The 21,108-nt window shown below is 36.1% G+C and overlaps 1 protein-coding gene across 1 annotated transcript in view; it reads right to left on the bottom strand.

Annotated features, from left to right (window-relative positions):
• The window catches only part of LOC110214783 (formin), a 356,877-nt gene that overhangs the window by 35,656 nt on the left and 300,113 nt on the right, over positions 1-21,108 (bottom strand). The window contains 1 exon segment of the mRNA XM_020995886.2: positions 2,910-2,961. Coding sequence (XP_020851545.2) covers positions 2,910-2,961 — 52 coding nt within the window.

The following is a 21,108-nucleotide window of genomic DNA, read 5'->3' as shown; positions in this document are numbered from 1 at the left end:
GTCTACCTTTAGCATTGAGAAATATGTTCCAGGAAAGAGAAAGGAGAGAAAGGTCACCTCCTTCCTCACCAGCAGCATGAGGCAAAGGGGCAAAAAGCAAACATTGTGTTTGAATGGATCCACAGACTCCTGATGATACTATAAACACTGAAGCCATTTCAGGGAATGACACTACGGGTTGGAGAATTGCTATTATCACAGTGAAGGAGAAAAGCATGTCATCTTCTCTGAGGTTTCGGTTTCCCAAGATGTAAACAGAGTCTGACCATACACACTCATTGTCCCCTCCCTGGGATTCTGAGGCCCTGTTAGCTAACACTTACTGGGGTGAAAACTAAAGGGAATACTGAATTTCAGCAATTCTGCCTGTATGTTTTGGAAACTAACAGCAAATGTACCTCCAGAGAAACCAGAGAAAACAAATTGCTGGAAGATGAGCTAAGCTTGGCTAATCCCTCCAACTTTACCAAAGACCAAACACTTGATTTGTTACTCTTCTCAAGGAAAACCTAGAAATTAAACCTACAACTATCTGAGAGTTTAGGATACCAAGCTCCAAATGCAACATACTTTTCTTTTAGAATTTAATTTCAATTAAGTATTAGAGCTGGCCACTGTAAACAATCTAAAGTAAGCTTTCACATCTAAATAATAATAACTAATCATATTAATAGAGCAGGCTAATAGTCTCTAACAGAGACTATTGTCCAAAGGACAACAATATTCTTTATATGTCTCATAGTAGAATGATAATACATGAAAGTACCTTTCAACTTTAAAAAAGTGGATTTCTAGCTGTATATTTTGTATTCATATGACTTTTTTCCTACCCTGAAATTACTCCCTTAATTATCCTCTTTTTTCTTTCTGCAATTTCCTGTCTGATTTATATCCTTTTAATTCAACCAAAATTTTGGCATAAGATAGTGACTGTATCAAAGACCCTCCCCCTCCCAGCAAAGTGAATTGTTCTGTATCTTCTCTTAGGCAAAAATCCCAGGAAACTGTATTTACAGTGTAAGATCCCACACTGGAACATGTTCACTTATTGTTTTCCATGTACGCCCTTCAGAAACTGCTTAGGAAAAGCAAATACTCTCTAGCCTCAGAGTAAATTGTTTCTCTTGAGGATAAAACTGAAGAATTGACCAAATCTTTTTTTTTGAACTGACCAAATCTTGCATGAATATTACAACACTGACCACCAACCTCCTTTTAAGAGGGCAACTAAACAATTGCGGTTTCCACATAAAAGATGGGGTCTAACTTTTTTTTTCATGTCTGTCATGAAAGCAGACCACCTTCACCACAAAGCAACAGAAAATGCTGACCATGGCAATTTATGGCCTCACTCAGCATAGCTAATGCACCATGGCAGGCAGCCTCACCCACTCAGGTGGGCCTCTTTTCTTTAAGTTTGAACAAATACAGCAAATCGAATTTCTACCCTTGAAAGTGGCGTTTCTGAGTGTTCTGATAGCAGCACCTTCTTGGGATTCCATACATGAATAAGATAACTGCCATACAAAGTATATATATATATATATGTGTGTGTGTGTGTATGTGTGTGTGTGTATACACACACACATACACACACACACACACACATTTTCCTTTATACACTGGGAAACAAAAGAATAACACATACTCAGCAAAAGTACCTTCAAGGGCTTCTTAAACCTTTCCCACTCTTTGTTGGCATTGCATGGCCTGAGGGTATGCACGGTGTTCAGAACCAAGGCTGTAGTGAAGTTGTGAATGCAAAGTGGGCAAGCACTGTCAGAAATACCTCAGATTCATAATGCACTTGATTTTTTAATTAATTTTTGGTCATTGTATGTTTAGAAACCTCCTACTGCTGCCAAATTTTTCGTGACCCCATAAGGGTTTGCAATCCACAGTTTAAGAAATGCTGCGACAAAATCTAAGATTATAACTACAACTATACTCCCCCCCCCAAAAAAATAGGGTAGAAGAATTATCATGCCAAGGGGGTTCTATACCTAGAAAATTGAAAATATTTTCCCTAAAGTTCCTACCCTAGCAAGTTCACAATGTAAGCAGGTTCAGTGGAATGATGACCAGATGACATGTCCTATTATAAAGCAGTATAAATAGAACCAGAACTTTTCCTACCCGGTGCTTGAAAATCAATAGGTTTCAAGAAACAAAACAAAACAAAACAAAACAGCTGATATCCAGTAGTAATACAGAAATTTATGCTAGCAACATGGAATGATAGAGTGCTGTGCTTTATTTTTCTAATGTCCAATGTTTTTCTCATTTCATTTTTGAATGCAGTGCGAATTTTGCCCAACATCTGGACCAGCAAAGATCTGCACCAATTATATGCTCTTAATTTGTGAACATCTAAAGCATTAGGTTCCTGCTTAACCTTGCAAAAGGGAGAGAGTGTTGGGTTGCTCGAACTGTGCAAAAGGAATAAAGAATGTTAAGGAATCATCTTCTCAAATTATTGGTCTTTTCCTCATAGATATGTCCACTTAAGGGAACAGAGAGTGAGGACACCGCTTATTTAGAGGTTTTTTACCCCTTTTCCCCAACCACTTGCTAACTTTCTTTCATCTTCAAAGCATCTTTATTCAAAATCAGAGGAAAGGAAGGCCTTTACAAAAGTTGTTCCAGTACACTATTCATACTGATGAGGAGGAAAACAGCCAATAAGAATCTCCTTAAAGTTACTCAGGCACAGCTGTATAATTCTATTCTACAAAGGCAGGAATGAAATCATATAGCTAGTGTTATCACTTCTGGAAATATTGTACCACCTTCTTTTAGAGCTTCTAATCCAGTTTTCAATGAATTGTTTTTTTCTTGGAAGTTTGGTCTTAATAGGGCTGAGAGAATGGTTCTTCTAGAGAAGACTGAGAAACTGATTGGCCACCTACCTTTTCTGAGCATTCTCCACGTGGGTTTCTTCCATTTTATGCTCTCCTTTTGCTGTGAAGGAAGAACAATAATAATTACCAAAAAAACCTCTTTATCTTCCATCATACCTACTGACTTTTTATCTCATGATCAAGATCTGAGAATTTATTTACCTTAAAAACAAAGCAAAAACAGAGTCTTTAATTACAATATCAGCTTTAATTTGGAATTGGCAACTTAGAACATGATGGTGGAGATAGTATATGGAACAATTTTGCAACTCTGCACTACTCAATCACTCATTTAATTTATCCATCAATAAGATGGTTATATATGGATATATATGTCCTATATGTCAAGCAGTATGCTAGGCGTTGGAGATACAAAAACAAACATGAAGTACTCTTAGGAATCTTACACCCTTTTGGGGAAGACAAACATATACATATATAAGCACATATGAAATAGATTCTAAGTAATTGGGGGTGTGGGCTTCTAACTAGTGGAGAGATAAGGAAAGGTCTCATATCTAAGGTGGCATTTGAGCTGAATAATGAAGGAATCTAGGAATTCTAAGAAGCAGAAGTAAGGAGGGAATACATTCCTGGAATAGGAAACACTCAGTGAATAGGCATGGACGTGGGAGATGAAGGAACACTAAGAAGGCCAGTTTCGGCTGTACCATAAATCCTGATAATGGCCAATGCCAGCTTCCCACTAGATTTCCACATCCTTATCACCTGAGAATCAACATTAATTCAACTGCTTCTATCAACTCAACCCTTTCTACCAAGATCATGAATTCCAAATCATCCTTCCAATTGTTGAGAACAAGTCCATATTCATTAAAGACCGAGTCATAGGGTATATCCTTCTCTGAGCTCAGATGCTTCTTCAATCTGAATTCCTGAGCCATATCAAAGGGTATTCATAGATGAAGTTGAAGAAGAGGAAGAAAGTCTTTGTGTTATATGCTGGAATATGGTCACGAAAGCAATCACCATTGGCTGTGGACATCCTGTTGGCTTGGCTTGTCTCAAGAACAAAAGCTCTCTACCTTCATATTGCACTGCATGTTGGGAATTCTCCCAACTGAGAACTCTTTAGAACTGAATGTTCTGTAAAGGTCAGCTCCCCAAACTTTTACCATCAGCAGCTGAAAGTTCTTTTCAAAGTATGAATAATTTGATTATTGGCATTATTTGAGAATTCAGCTTCTTGAAAAAATCGTCTTGATAAATATGATCACTGAATATTTATGCCTCCAATTTTCAAAGATCTGACTTTCTTTGGCCCTAATCTAGACAAGTAATGGTTAGATCACTAGGTGGGTCTGTGTATAGGGCCCTGGGCTTGGATTCAGGAAGGTTTGAGTTCAAAGCCTCACCTCAGACACTAGTTATGTGATTCTGGCCAAGTCATTTAATTTCTGTCAGATTCAGTTTCATCTGTAAAACGGGGATAATATCACCTACCTCAGAGAGCTATTGTGAAGATCAAGAGAGATAACATAAAGTGCTTTGTAAACCTAAAATCACTACATAAATATTAGAAACTATTAGCTAATATTATTAATCATTCCAGACCAGCATTTCCACATATCTCATTAGAAATATGTCAACTACTTGAAGCAGTCTTGTGTTAACAAATGGAGCTCTGAACTTGGAGCTGAACCCCTAAAGCTAAGATTGTGTAATCCCGGACAAATCTCAGGTCCTGATATTCTGCTCTTATACTCCATGAAGGCAGAGACATTAATCTTCATCCCCTGCACTAGCTTGCATATGACAGAAAATACATTTGAGTTGACAAAGCTCTTTGACTTGAAAATGGAGATGATATGCCTGCACTGTCTACTTCAGAGGGTTGTTGTGAGGAAACAGTTCTATTGAACACATAGGAGGTAGCTTTATGTTTATATCTGAGCTTTTAATGTGAAAGAGAAATGTGAAAATGTAAGGTTCTTTTACCTTTATTCAAATTACTAATTCAATGTCAACTATACAGAATAATTAAATAATTCCTGCACAAAAAAGACTCTACCATATTCCACCCCCCCACTCCAAATCTCACCTAAGCTCATCTGCTTGAAATTTAACCATGACTTTGAAAATAAACATGACTTGGTTAAACACTTCTTAAAGGTTAAAAGGTTATAGACCTCTCTGCCTCATCCAAGACCAAATATTAGAAATATGGGATTCTGCAAAACTTTTATCTTATAATGAATCAGCTTTAAATGACCATACTTTCCCATTTTCAGACTCTCTTAGCATCCCAGGGCTGAATGGGATCATGAGTAAGCACTTAACCTATCCATATTTGAGAATATGGTATATTCTCACTATAACAGATATCTATCTTATCCTTTAAACTAAGTGCAGCATGATATTCTTCAAGGTCTCCTAATGATAATTTATGATTACTTTAATTCTCCTAGGAACCCATAGACTCATGACCTAATTGTGGCAAGATTCTCTAAGCGCCTCTTCACAAATGGCATTATATTAATTTTGCATCCAACCTTAGAAAACTACAAAATCTCTTTGCAACCTTTCCAGTCAAAAAAATTCTTCTTAACCTAAATCAACATTTCATTCTCTTCCATGACACCAGTCTTAACTGACTCCTTTTAAAAATTTTAATATTTATATATTTTCAACATTCATTTTTTAAAAAATTGAATTCTCATCACTGAAACTGAAAGTTATCATAGAATACAAGCCCATGTTACTTTCAAGTTGAAGACTACTTTAATGTAATAAAAAGAGTTAGTCACACCATTTCCTTGAAATATCATTTATATTTTAGATGTTTAGTTTCATACATTCTGATTATGGGTATACCTCTTCCTAATCAAACTTGATGAGTTATATCCATTTCTAAACTGAGAAAAAAAGAAGGAAATATATGCAACTAATCCATAAAATAATTGTGTTCAATGATTTTTTTTTATCACGGTGCTAAATAGAAAGTATGCTCCTAATAAATACTTATTGATTGGCAGGGCCATTTGCAGGTATAGTAGGAAAGAGTTGGACTTAGAGTCAGAAGGATCTGGGTTCAAGTCATGCCTCCAAAACTTAATGACTATGTGACCCTAGGCAAGTCATTTAATCTCTCTGAACCTCATTTTCCTTATTTATAAGGTGAGGGTAACAAAAATGACTGTCTCATCGGATTGTGAGGATCAAATGAGATAACGTATGTAAAATGTTTTGTAAATCTTAAAGCACCACATAAGTGTTAGCCATCATTGTTTTTTTTCATTCTCACTATATTATTATCATCTCATTCTTCTTACCTTTTCCAATAAAGTTCAGATGAAGAAGGTCCTGAAACAAGATACTGGCCTGCTATTATTCTTTTATATTTAATGTTCTGTGGATTACTGTGCAAGTGAATAAAATACCTGATTTTTTGTAGTTTACTAAAGTAGTTTATCCTCAATAAACTCAATGAAAGCAAATAGGATGATGAGGATGATCTGTACTTTGTCCTGTTTCCACATTTTGTAATTTTGATCCCTTCTGTATTTTGGAAGTTCTTTCTTCCATTTCAGTTGGAGGATATTTTAATTGTATATGGTGATAAAAATATTGTTCTAAAATTTTTATGGATCGATGTTCTGTCTCGGCAATCATGGGCAACAATTTGATCTGTGACAATGGTCCAATTCCATGGCAGTTTATTGATTGCATTCTCCTGGATAACTTTAAGTCTGTATTTGTATCATGGGGATCTGTTGCCTTTTAATTGATGAAACATAGGAAGCATGCAATGTAAAATTCTAGCTATTGAGGCATGTTTTGCTATGTATTTGGTTGGGGCTAAACTTTTGTACTCTGCAGTGATGTGTAGTAGTTTCCACCATTTCTCTGTATAACCTGTACTGATCATTATAATAATATATTATACTTACATAGTATAACATGAAGCATATACTAAAGGACTTTAAAGGAAGCACACATCCTATGTATTAGATGATATGATTATTGGTAGAGATTATTGAAATCAGTTCTTTTAATCCTCTCATTTAAAGATGAGGACACTCAGGCCCTAAGAGATAAAGTGACATGTTCAGGATCATATAGGTAATCAGTAGCAGAGCCAGAACTAAATTTCAAGTCATATGTATCTAAGTCCAGTGATTTTTCCACTATACCATACTACTGTAGTTGATACAATTCCATTATTTTTAAGATACATCTGCTGTACTACTAATCCTAATAATAACTTCAAGGATTTTAAAAGCTTGCTTTTTAAAGAGTTTTCTTTACAAAAACCCTGTGAAGCATATAGTGTAAATATTATTATCCCTATTTTACATTTGAGGAAACTGAGGCATGTAGAGGCTAATAGGACTTGCTCAAGGTCATGGAGGTACTCTTGGATAACAGAACAAGGACCAGAACTCAGACTTTTGACTCCTAGCTAAGAGTTCTTTCCATTAATTTATTTTATCTTCCCATTAATCAATACAATCTCCTCTCCAGATGAAGGAACAAATCAACAACCCAAAGCTAAAGCCTTACTGTTAGTGGATTGTGTCCTGATATTTGTACATGAGAATATATGGTATATTCCCAATAAACAAGTTAATGGCAGTGGATACATTCCTCAGAAGTTACCTATTCCATCTGACTTTGAAACCTTCTGATTTAGAACATCTCAGACAGATGCACTTTCCTTTCTTAAAGCTCTGCATAAATACCTTCAATCACCTGTTTCAGAATGCTTTTCCCTGACTGACCTAAATCCTTCTTATTGACGTTTCAGTCTATGTATTGTGCTCTGGCTTTGGTAGAGGTGGGCAAACATTCTTTACATAGTTGGGAAATTCAATAATTGAGAATAATGATGATGAAGAATTTTGATGATAATATTATCACCTTCTAGTTGTATAAAGCTTTATAGTTTTTCAAAATGCTTTCATAGGTATAATATCTTGATATATCTCATTTGATCTCCTCAGCAATCCTGTGAAGTGGTGAGGGCAAGCACTATTATATCCATTTTACAGATGACAAATCTGAGTTTTGGATAGGACTTGCTAGTTACAAAGTCAGGGCTAGAATTTAGGTCTCTTTGCAACATACTGTTCTTTTTTACTGTATCAGGCTACCTAATAATCACTGGTTATGTAACCTTTGATCTGGTTAATTGGGCATAATGTTTATTAGACCAGATGGAATGTTACACAACAATGAGTCACACCCACACTACCAAAGTATGAAGACAGACCTGTCCATCTTAGTTCTTTAAGGATCTAAGGTTTTTTTTTTTTTATGGAAAAGAATACATTAGAGGTGCTAGTCCTCCCTGAACAACCCAGACATCCCAACTCTCTCAGTGCAAAAGACTTAAATGGCATGACACTTCTCTTCCTTGTCCTGGTATACCCCATTTGGGAATTGGTACATTTAGGTAAGAAAAGAAACATGGGTAGTAGGGTACAGAGGAAAGAAAACTGGAACGGGAATCAAGACTTAAGTTCAAGTCTGAGTTATAGAATTCATTAAGCATATGGTCTTTGGCAAGAGACCTCTCTGGGCACCTCAGAGTCTTTATCTTTATAACAACAACAACAACAACAATAACATGACAGGATTGACCTCTATGATCTCTAAATTCCTTTCTGGTTTATAGAGTCTTAGATTTAAAATGGAATAACTTCTTTACTTTCAAGGTGAGACAGGCCCAGAGAGATGAGTAATTTGTTCAAAGTCACAAAAAAGTAGTGAAGACAGGATTTGAATTTATAGTCTCTCTCACTCCAAATCCAGCACTCTTCCTATTCTACTATACTGCTTTTCACTATCATACTTAATTAGGAAGAAAGGAAGAATTTAAGTGCATATTACTTTACAAATATTATCTCCTTTGATCCTCACAACAACCCTGGTAGATAAGTCCCATTATTATCCTTATTTTACAGTTGAGGGAACGGAGGCAAAGAGAAAGAAGTTCTGTGATTTGCTCAGGGTCACACAGATAGCAAATGTCTGAGATTTGATAAGAACTGAAGCCTTCCTGAATCCAAGCCTAGCACTCTATCCACTGTGCCACCTAGCAGCCCTTAGCTAACACAAATAATTATAAGCCCTAATAAAAGATTGAATATATGACATAATGTTTTAAATGGTGTAATCATGGCAGCCCCATTTTTATGCACGTGGTAAATAAAGTTATAATTTTGAGAGGTATTCAGGCTAAGGAAATTTATCCATTTAGCATCCTGAATGAACTATTCAACAACTTGATTTTCAAGAGTATATCATTTATATTCTGAAAGTGGCTTCAGAAGTGACTTTCAAAGAAATTCTTTTCATTATGCCAAACGTAATTAAGTCCTATTTATGGATACCTGTCTGTATGGGGCAGTAAAAGCAGTGGAATCAGGAACAGGGAAATGGGATGGGGGGAGACTGGAACATTGTCCTAGAATTCTTTACATAGTCTATTACACTTTAATATACCATGGTTTATAGACCTGACGTGACTGGTATAAACCAACAGGACACACAGTAAAGAAGTTGTTTTTATTATGGCTCTACAAATAGCGATGCTAATGAGGAAACAAAAGGCTTGCTTTCCCTTCACGTGGTATCCATCTGATACTACACCTTTTCTTAGAAAATTATTCTGTCTTATACTTTCCAGGAGCAAAGAATGTTGCTCTCCAAGAGTGACAACAACATAGCATTGAAGGGTAGACTTTATGCGGGGAGGAGGAGAAAACAGAGAAGGGATAGTTTTTCTGAAGTTTTTTTAGAAGAAATAAAGGAAAAGCATAATTGTAGACTTTAAACCAGGGCAGGAAAGTCTAGAGTCATAACGGTTACCTTTCTTACACTCTTTCCTAGGAAAAATTAGGGCATCAATTAGGGTGCCAGTAACCAATACCTAATGGTTAGGAAAAAAGGGTAGAACTGTGATTAATTTGCATAGGGAACTCCTGGATGAGGAAATTCCTTTAGCACTGCAAGTGAGCATCTTCGTTTCTACAACTTATAGTAGAGAGCTGCCTAGATTAGTGATGTCAAACTCAAATAGAAACTGGGCTATTAAACTGCACATAAGGATCCCTGCAGGCCTCATATTGATTTAAAAGGCTATGTATTAACATTATCAATTTCCTATTCTATTTTTATTTACTTTATTCAAAGAGTTGGAAGAGAAGAGGAGAGGGACCAGGACAGGCCCTTAGGGTAGTGGTCCTCAAAGTATGTTACATCCATGGGGAGAAGAGGAGGGGAAAAAAAATTAAAACCTCTATATATTTTTATCGATAAAAATAATAAATAACTTGAGCTTCACTAATATTTAATATATGGCTTGACACTAGAACTCTCACTTCATCTGTATGTTGGATGAACATATGTATGATACATGAGGAAAGAGTATGAATTCTACAACAATGAAGGGATTGATGGTGACAGCTCTCCAGTTCGTTTGCTTTCAGCATATGGTGACATGATTATACTTACACTTATATGTGCCCAGTTAAGTGAATTTATGGATTATCTAGTTTTAACTAAACTAATCCACACAAAATGGACAAATGGCTTAATATAGCTGCCTATACAGAAACCATTCATTGGGGCAGAGCCAAGATGGTGAGTTAGAGAAGCACTAAGTCGAGCTCTCCCAACATTCCCTTCCAAACAACTTTAAAAATAATATCTCTAATAGAATTCTAGAGTGGGTATGCCAACCAACAGTCAAAATGAGATATTCTTCCAGCCCAAGACAACTTAGGAGTCCATAAAGAGAGATCTGTGACACAAAGGAGGAAGATGGCTTGGAGCCCACATGGAGGAAACACCAATGGTGGGACTAAGTAGTGGTGACAGAAATAGCAGCTCTCAAGTCAGAGATGGTAAAGGGATGTGGCAACTGGCCAGAAAGAGATTACAGGGTACACCTATGCTAGCACTGGATGCAGGACCAGACAGTGTTTGGCAACTCCATTACCTATAACCATTTCTGGGTCATAGTTCTAGGGCAGAGAGGAGCACTTTTAATAAAGTCCCCTGAGGGACAACTGTCTGCAACTCCATTGCCTACACCCACCTCTGAGTCACACAGTTCAAGGGTGGAAAGGAACACTGTTGGTCAAGAGAGAGTGGAAACCCTGAGGGACAGTATCATTTCTAGCCCTAAGGGATCAGGAACTCTGAGGAACAGTATCATTTCCAGTCCCAAAGGAGAAGGGACCCTGAGGAGCAGTATTGATTGCAATTCCAAGAGACCAGGGGCTCTTCCTGGGTAAGGACCAGAGTGTAGACCAAGAGAGGAGTTACCTCATGTCTCCCCAGATCACACCAAATTGGAAGCACCAAAACATTCCAAACCTCCAGAACTAACTCTGAAAACTGCAGTATGAAAAAGCCTGAAGCCTGAATCATGAAAAGAACTATGTACTGGCTAAGAAACAGAGTGGTGGTTCAGTGGTAAAGTACATATAACACAGTAGTAAATGAACATAGTAATCAAGTGTTTGATAAACCCAAAGATCCAAGCTTTTGGGGGTAAGAACTGGAAAGCAGTTTGGCAGAAACAAGGCATAGACCAACATCTCACACCATATACCAGATAAGGTCAAAATGGAAACATCGTTACAAGTTAAAAAAATCCTATCATTAGCAAACTGAGGGAGCATGTAAAACTATACCTGTCAGATAATGGAAGAGTTTATGACCAAAGAAGAGACACAGGAAATTATGGGAAATAAAACAAATAATTTTGATTACATGAAATTAAAACACACACACACACACACACACACACACACACACACACACACACACATGCTCTAATGCAGCCAAAATTAGACAGAAAACTGGAAACTAGAAAAATCTTTCACAGCAAGTGTTTCTGATACAGACGTCATTTCTTAAATATATAGGTAACTAAGCCAAATTTACAAAAACAAAAGCCATTCTCCAGTTGACAAGTGGTCAAAGGTTTTCAGAAGAAATCAAAGCTACCAACAGTCACACAAAAATGCTTTAAATTACTACTGATTACAGAAATATAAATTAAAACTTTGAGATACCACCTCATATCTATTAGATTGGATAGCATGATAGAAAAGGAAAATGACAAATGCTAGAGTGGATGTGGAAAAATTGGGACACTAATGCACTGTTGGTGGAGTTGTGAATTAACCTGACCTGGAGAACAGTTTAGAACTATGCCCAAAGGGCTATAAAACTGTGCATAGCCTTTGACCCAGCAATACCACTATTAGGTCTGTATCCCAAAAAGATCGAAGAAAAAGGAAAAGATGTATTTGTACAAAAATATTTATAGCAGCTCTTTTTGTGGTGGCAAAGAATTGTAAATTTATGGTATGTCCATCAATTGGGGAATGGCTGAACAAGTTGTAGGATATGATTGCAATGGTATTCTTTTGTACTATAAAAAATCACAAACAGATGGTTTCAGTCTTGTATGAAGTGATGCAAAGTAAAGAACCAGGAGAATATTGTACACAGTAACAGCAATACTGTAAGGATAATGAATTGTAAAAAACTTAGCTACTCTGATCAAGATGATAATCCAAGACAATTAAAAAAGACCCAATGTGAAAAATGCTTTCCACTTCCAGTGAGAAAACTATGAATTCTGAATGCAGATTGAAGCGTACTTTTTAAAAAAAATTACTTTATTTTTATTGTTTTATTTTGCTTATGTTTTCTTTTGCAACGTGGCTAACTTGCAAATATGTTTGTCATGCCCTCGTATGTATAACTGAAATCAAAGTACTTGCCTTCTCAAGGTGGGGGAAGGGGAGGGAGAGCAGGAGAGAATTTGGAACTCAAAATTTTTAAAAATGACTGTTAAAATAATTTTACATCCAATTGAGAAATATTTAATGAAACAAATTTTTTTTTAAAAAAGCAACTATTTGTTGAGAATAATAATAACACAAGTACAAGTGAACAGGAAAATAGCAGAGCTAACACTGCCTCTTACTCCTAAGACTAGCTCTTCACATTATGAAGGAAAACCAATGACTACCTAATCAGACTGAACTAAGTCTTCCCAGATATGAAGTTATCAAGATTATTTTAAATATGGGTTTTTCATCTACTATAATTAATCATGAACTTCCCCTTAAATATATACTGCATCTTGACAGCACACGTATAATCTGAATCAAATTGCTTACCTTCTCAAGGTGTAGTGAGGGGAGGGAGAGAGGAAGAGAAGTTGAAATTCAAAATTTTAAAAAATGAATTAAAAACTTTTTGCTTAATAATGTAATTGAGAAAAATAAAATAAAAATTAAATGTAAAATTATATATTGGATATTGGGATATTAGCTAATAGCAATGAAGTCATCATGACTAGGAAGATATTTAACAACTAATATTTTGTTGCTAAAACTGTGATTCATGTATAAAATTTACAGATCTGCACAAGTGAAAAACTTGAAAACAGTTTAAAACTTGTTTAAAAAAAGATCCAATAAAGAATTTGATTGGGTTTTGAATCTATTTGTTAAAAATATAAAGATGCAAAACCCTTTGATATGTTTACTAGAACAACTGATTGGTATTGGGGAAGATGGAAATTTGTTAGCTGAATTTCAATAAAAACTCATGCTTAATTGTTGGAAGGTGAAAAATTAGTATTATGATTTATTCAATAAGTCAGTGATACATTTTTCCTTTCAGATTTCTGTATCATTTTAAAGTATTTTTTAAAAAAGCTATTATAGTCATTAAAACCAAGCATTTAAATGAACTCAACTTAAAATCAGACTTTCCCGTCACTGTATTTCAAAATGTTAAGCCAATTTTTTTTTAAGGCAATGGGGGTAAAGTGACTTGCCCAGGGTCACACAGCTAGCTAGTAAGTGTCTGAGGCTGGATTTGAACTCAGGTCCTCCTGACTCCAGGGCCAGTGCTCTATCTACTGTGCCACCTAGCTGACACCCTCCCCCAATTTTTAAAAAATAAACATTTAATTGCATAGCTTGTGCTAAAATGACTGTTAATAAATTTTAATGAGAACAAAAGTTATTTTAACAAAACAAAATTAGCATTAAATCATTTGGTTTATTTCACCTTTATCTTATCCTTCTTCAATTTTTTTAAAAAAAGCATGCTTCATAATATATGCCAGGGATGTGCTAGAGTTAGCTTAAACTAGCTCATAAGAATTGATTTTTAAATTCTCAGTGTGAATATCCATACTTCAGAAATTGGCAAATGCTACAAACCAAGGCTTGATTTATTGTTGTGTTCACTGTCTGAACTTAAGGAAAATAATGGAGAAAAAGTTAATAATGTGGATTAAATTTAAAAATGTATCATGCATAAATTTTCTTTCTGGAGAGGCAGTTGTTAAACGTTTACCAGCACACCCTTGAATGTATCTAATATATTAGTACAGTAGTGCACGTGCCCAGGATGATAGGATCATAGGATAATTGCTCTAGAACAGGAGGGGACCTCAGAAGCTATCTTAGTCCCTTTACTCCCTCTATTTTGCAGAGGAAACAAAGACCTAGGGAAGTTAAGTGACTTGCCCCAAGGTCACTAAGGTAGTAAACAGCAGAGGCAGGATTTGAACCTAGTTTCTCCAGAAACAGTGTTCTTTCCTAAATTAGAAATAAATATACATATACTGTACATTTAATTTTTTTTTTAATGCATGGGAGGGTGACCAAAAGAGTTAGAGACCACTCACTGACTTGGAGAAAGTTCATAATTAATGGGCAGAGACAGGATGCTGATCCATTAAAGAGAATGGAAAAGAAACAATCAGACAAATAGGAGCAGAGCCTTGAGACGTGGTGTTGTCTTGGTTAACATCTGTATGACTTCAGACTTGCTATTTGACCTCTGGGCTACAGTTTGCTCATTTGTAAAATGGAAGTAATAATATACTACCCACATCATAGAGTTGGATTTATTTTCTATCTAAGGAAAGCACATAACAAACAGATGAGGACTATATAAAGGTGAGTTATTATTATAACAATTACCAAGTTTTCTGCATGAGTTTGCACATCAGAGAGCAAGTGGAAGATGGAATTTCAGCCTTCATACTGAATTTCCTGGCTTTCATTGGCTTAAGAACACCAGGGTCCAGAACATCAGGAGCAAAGATATGGAGTGATTCACTTGGAAATTTAGCTGTGAGAGGCTTGTTAGGAGTCAGGTGGTTAATTAGGAGTCAGGTGGTTAAATTCCCAAAGAGTATGAAATTCTCCATGATGTGGCATATATATTAATTTTTTATAAAAAATTAGTAATTAGAAATAAAAATGAAGTGGTAAGTGTCTTTTGCAGGTATGTTTTTTCACCAGCTAACAGGCTAGAAAAGAACAAGTATTTATAGACTTTCTAAATAATTATGTTAATACGACTTTCTCCTGGAAACCTCCTTTAAGTTTTTTTTTTTAATGTCCTTTTCACAATGCTCAGTGAATCAGTCACTTAATCTCATTATGGAATTCCTGGCCAGGGCATTTACTAGTAGTTCAGAATTTTTGCAAGTTTCCACTGAGTGCCATGGGTTTGTCTTTAGTCTATCATTCTTACAGAGGATGCCAAGGGAAGCAAAATGATGAAAGCATTTGGTTTCCTCTAAAATGGCAGATTTTCCAGAGGGTCATCCATAGTCTGTGTTTCAGCAAGTACCCTGTGGAAATTTCAAAGGAGTGTAGAGTAGAACTTTGGAACACTAAATTAGGAACTGGGAATGAACTGCCAGCTATTCTGGATGGAGTCAAAGGATCTCCTAACTTGCAATCACTTTACAGCATTTCTTCTAGTCACTAAGTCTGTTCCAATGCCAAGAGGGAACCTAGAGTTACTAAATTGGTGATAGCCTCACTTAAGGCAGGGACAATCCATTTTTGTTCATTAGTTTGTACCACAAGTCCCTAGAAATCAGGATTATAAATCTTGTGGGTGAAGAGATGACTGGGTCACATACTCATTAACTATTCAGGCTAACCATGAAGTAAACTGCTGGCTCGGATTTTTGAGAGGATTGGAGAGACAGCACAGAACATATGAGCTCTGTCTCCAAAGCTAAAAATTAGTGGTCTACTAGGCAAAGAGCACAAACTTCTATTTCTTTTGTATTCCCGCCACCTCAAGTTAAAGAAAGCCATCCTCTAAGCCTGGAAGATCTGGGTTGTTTCCATCTCTGACATATAGTGGTTGTGACACCTCTCAGTGTTCTAATCAATTTTTTAAGACTATAAATTGCAGAGAAGGAGCTGACCTACAGCAGTAAAGAGAGTTTCTTCAATTTACCATATCAATGAAATCACAGGGCTTATCACTGACTCTATCCTCCCCAGTTCCCCAACACTTGCTGGACAAACAATCAGGGTTCAATAAATGTCATTAACTAATTAGTAGTTTGACCACTGGTTGATCATTTTACCTTGGGAGGGAGGGAGAACAATAGGGAAGAAGAACAAGGAAAAGGAGGAGGAGGAGGAGGAGGAGGAGAGAGAGACAACATACAAAGAGAGAGAAAGAAGAGAGAGAGGGAGAGGAAAGAAGAGAGAGACACAGAAAGGAGTGGAGAGGAGAGAAGAGAAGAGGAGAGGAGAGAGAATGAGAATGCAAAGTGGCTTCAGAAAACCATATGTAGTCTGATCTACATATGAATTTTGAATTGTAAACACACTTTGCTAAAATAGATTTTGGCATACTCTTCCCCTACTGGCCATGGAAGAGAGCTGATCCCCTGGGTAAGGGAATAATTACCATCTGGTGGAGGCTGAGGAGAACTACACATAGAGAAATAGAAGGAAGAATTATAGAGTAATGAAGGACCAAGAAACACACTTATGACAATGAACAGTGAATGCCTGCTGCCTGCTGAGATCTGAGAATTGCAGAAAGCAGAGTCACATAATTCAAGAGAGCAAAAGAGAATATGAAAAGGAGCTAGGACTGGAGAGCTCTTTGACAGTAGTTAGAGGAGCTACGTCAAGGAGAACTGATGTGGAGGAGGAAACCCTTTCTAGGAACTGCTATAAATTACTGAGGCTATAAAAACCTTTGGGGAGAGTGAGTGGAGAGGTTTGCCTGCTGGTGGGTATTGAGGCTTTCTATGGTTCTATTAAAAACCTCAACAGTTCTCTTCAACTCCGCTCCCTCCAAATAAATGTGTTCATGTTCTGAGCCCTGCATGCTAGTCTGCTTGTGATGGAATGAGATGACTTTGCCTTAGAAGTATCCGATACTGAAGTTCTAAGATTATCTTAACAAAGTTAATGAGACAAAGAAATCCCTTAAAATTTACCTGGGATCTTTGTGCCAGACAAGAGAATTCTTTATGAAAAAATCACCAAGTTTTCACTATCAAACCACAACTCTCTTTAAGAATTCTAGTAGTGGCTGGTGTGCCCAGGACATTAAGTCAGAAACAGCATCGGATTTAAAGTTAGAAGGGATCTCAGAAATTCTCTATTCCAACCTCTTTATTTTACACATGATGTTACTGAGGACAAGACAGGTTAAATGATTTGCCTAGTCAACTAATTGGTACTAGAACTCAATTCCTTGGACTCCAAATCTATTATTCTTACTATATCCTGCCGCCTCTCCTAACTGACATACATTTCTTATTTTCCTTTGCATTTGCTACTGTAACATTTGCATTTATGTAGTACTTATAAACCAATCAAAGCATTTTCTTCCATTTTTGGGAGACAATTGGGGTTAAGTGACTTGCCCAGGGTCATACAGCTAGTAAGTATCTAAGGCCAAATTTGAACTCTAGTCTTCCTGACTCAAGGGCTGGCGCTTTTTCTACTGCACCACCTAGCTGCCACTTAAAGCATTTTCATATTACTTGATTGCAATAATGATTCAGGTTTTTTCTCAGAATTATAGTTTTAAAGAGTGCCTTTGGAAATGGAACCCAAAATCCATTAATAATCAAAGCTATTTTCCAGTTAATTAAGTATCAATGCAGTGAACGTAATCAATGATCTGCTTCACACTTATGGGGCATAGTGGATTGACCTGGAGTCAGAAATTCTGGATTTGAATCTCACCTCTGACAGTAGCTAGCTACATGACACTGGCCAGTCACTTAATGTCTTTGAGCTTTAGTTTACCCATTTGTAAAATGGAGATGAGTCTTCCAGTATATAACTTGCAGGATTCTCATTCATTCTCTCTGTCTCTGTCTCGTCTCTCTCTCTCTCTGTATATATATATAATTTATACCAAATGACATAATACAAATCTTGAAGTGCTACTATGTATGTGTCAATTAGTAGTATTATCTTCCATACAAGCTACCATAGTGGATATACTTTCCATATTAAAGAACTGCTTTAATGTTCTACTAGCACACACTTATACCACTAGTACAAGGGTTTATTCTCAAAGCACTGAAAAGAAAAAACAAGCAAACAAGGATTTATTTTAAAGAAGCCATGTTACTGGGGGGAAGTGCTCAATGAGATGGAGACTTTTATAGTCATTTACTCCTTAGCTATCATTCAACATAGAGACAGTACTCTGCTTTATAAAATGCTTTTGCTTCAGGAAAAACAAATGGGTCATAGATTAAACATATGCTATAATATGTTAGCTTATTAAAAATGTAGATCCTCTTGGCCCCTGAAAATTGTGATGGATCAACTAGAAGTAGGAAACTTGAGTGGAAATATGTATGTTGATGAAGTTTGCAAATTAGTATCAAAATGCAGACTCCCTTGGGAGACAATATGCTTGAAATTTTTGGTAATGCTATTGTTAAGGTGAAGGATGTCACTGCTGTTTTTTACAGTACAGAATTGTATGCAATTAAAGAACAATTTTGTGGAAGATAAGGATTCACTTAAAATAAGTGGCTTATAAATACAAATAATTCTTTTCTCTAATAATCCTAAGCCGCAAAGAGTTTTTTTTTTCCTGGATCTCGAGATTTAAAGCTGAATTACAGGATCATAGATTTGGAGCTAACAAGGGCTCAAAAGCTCATCTATTTCAATTTCTTCACTTTTCAGATGAAGGAACTGAGTGTCAAAGAAGTTAGGTCACAGAGCTAGGAAAGTAGCAGAACTGGAATTTTAACTCAGTCTACTGACTACTCTTTCTGTATTCTATTGCCTCTGTTTTTCTCAAATATAATGAAAGCAAATTTTACATTTAACTGCATTTGGAAGAATTACACCCTTATACCATAGTCTGCATCCACAACACTGAAAAATCTCTTTGAAGTGACCAAGTGTATCTAGTTTACAGAGCTACAAAATTAGAGACCTGAGACCTTTCTAAAGGAAAAAAAAGGTAAGACTCAATCTATTCTGTGTTAGGGGAAAAGGAATCTGAGATATCAAGGATGCATTCTTAGGAGCACTTATGATGCAACAGGACACCTGCATTGTCCTTGTAGTATAATAGGAAAATTAGGGGAAATACATAGTATAAGTATTATGATTGAGAAATAGGTATCCCTCCAAACTTGAAAAAGATAGAAATGTTTAAATAACAAGGCAATGGGAAAAGAACCACCAGGGCCCTTCAGGCAGAGGTGTGAAAGTAATTGTCTAAACCTGCATGATGCTGATTTTAGAAAGGGGTAGAGAAGAAGTGAAGCATGTGAAACCAGAGGCTTGAAATGTTTTAGCAGAGAAAAGCCATAGCATGACCTCCTCCTGTGGGATGATAACAATGATTTATGAGGCTGAAGTCTTTTCTTCTGATTGAGCTTAAACAAGATTGGTTTCACATGATCTAGGAAAACTGGGCAAGGCGAGCTAGGAGTAGCAGTTGCACATGTTTGACTAAAGCTCTAGGATCTGCCCTTCAAGGGGATTCCAGAACTCAGGGTGGAGGGTACAGGAAAGGGGATGGGTTATTAAACTATGGTTTTCTGTATCTTCATCAGGAAGGACTTCCTTTTTGCATCCATCTATGGTATTTTTTAAAAAATTATAATTCTTTCAGAGTTGGGAGTGGCAGCTCCTTGTAAATGCCTGGTAGGATAGTGGTGAAAATGAAATTATTCTCCATAGGTTTATTTGCATCTTTCTCACCAGTGACTGCTTGTAAGGTTTCAAAGGTGGTTGAATTCCCTTTTATTGCTAGCCACTGATTTTATTCCGGCATATGGCGGTTGGCGCCATGACACGGAGTGAACATTTTATACCTGAATTAAAGTGGATATTTGACAGTTTCTGTCAGAAAGTCCAGAGCAAAGAATTTGTTGGGACAAGATTTATTGCATATTTTATATGGGACACATCTGTTTCTTTGCTAGCTTCACTTCTTTCCTTAAAGAATGTAATGAAGGTTCCTAAAGAAATATAACAACTGATAGAAAAAAATAATAGAAAAAATGTAGTCAAGAAGTTAGGTTCTTATGACCCAACTTGATATGAAAAAAAAATTCTTCCACACTTTTGAGTGGGGAGAACAATGACTCATAACCATTTAACAAAACCCAGCATAACATTACTGTTATTAGCAACAATTATTTTGTGGTAGGTTTAAAGCCATTTGTATAACAAAGTTAAAATTTAAAGTTCATGTCCTATTATTTTATATTCAAAACAGAACTGGTAAGAATAACTCAGAGGCTTTGATTTTTTTTTTAAGGTTTTTCCATCTCAAACAGCAGGCTTAATAAATAATAACAACAATAATATGATTTACTTTGACTCCATGTTCAGCAGCATCGATGACAAATATGACATTTATAGATCTTTAAATTTGCCATTCCTAAAGGTAAATTCAAGCAGTTCCAACATAGTCTTTTAAAAAATATGAGAAATACGTAGAAACTTATTTGCTCTCTAGAAACTCTTGTAGCGAATATGTAATGTAGGAGAACCTCTCTATTACATGAAAACTACATTCCTGCTTTAAGAGATATGAGTTATTGGATCTTTATATGGGGAAATAGGCTGTTTAGAAGGGGCTGATGGTTCTGAGTAGTATATAAACCTTCAAATCCAAACTTTCTAAATTCCAAGTCTATGATAATATCTCATAACACTAAAGGGTAGGTATCAGATAATACATTTTTTTTAAAAAAGGAATTGAGCTTGGCCAGAAATATGTGAGTATCTTATTCTCTTCTTTATCTTTAGTCTACCTGTGTTATTTATTGCTTTAATCATTTTTTGACAGCAGTGAAGGATAAATTTCAGTGGAGATGGTGTGAAATTAATTTGGAAAACAGGAAAGTGGAGGGAATCCTAGGGAAAAGACG

This window comes from Phascolarctos cinereus, unplaced genomic scaffold (genome assembly GCF_003287225.1).
Source record: "Phascolarctos cinereus isolate Bilbo 61053 unplaced genomic scaffold, phaCin_HiC Scaffold_3;HRSCAF=262, whole genome shotgun sequence".
NCBI lineage: Eukaryota > Metazoa > Chordata > Mammalia > Diprotodontia > Phascolarctidae > Phascolarctos > Phascolarctos cinereus.
Note: the sequence above shows the minus strand (reverse complement) of the source record. Positions and strands in the feature narration are given on the sequence as shown.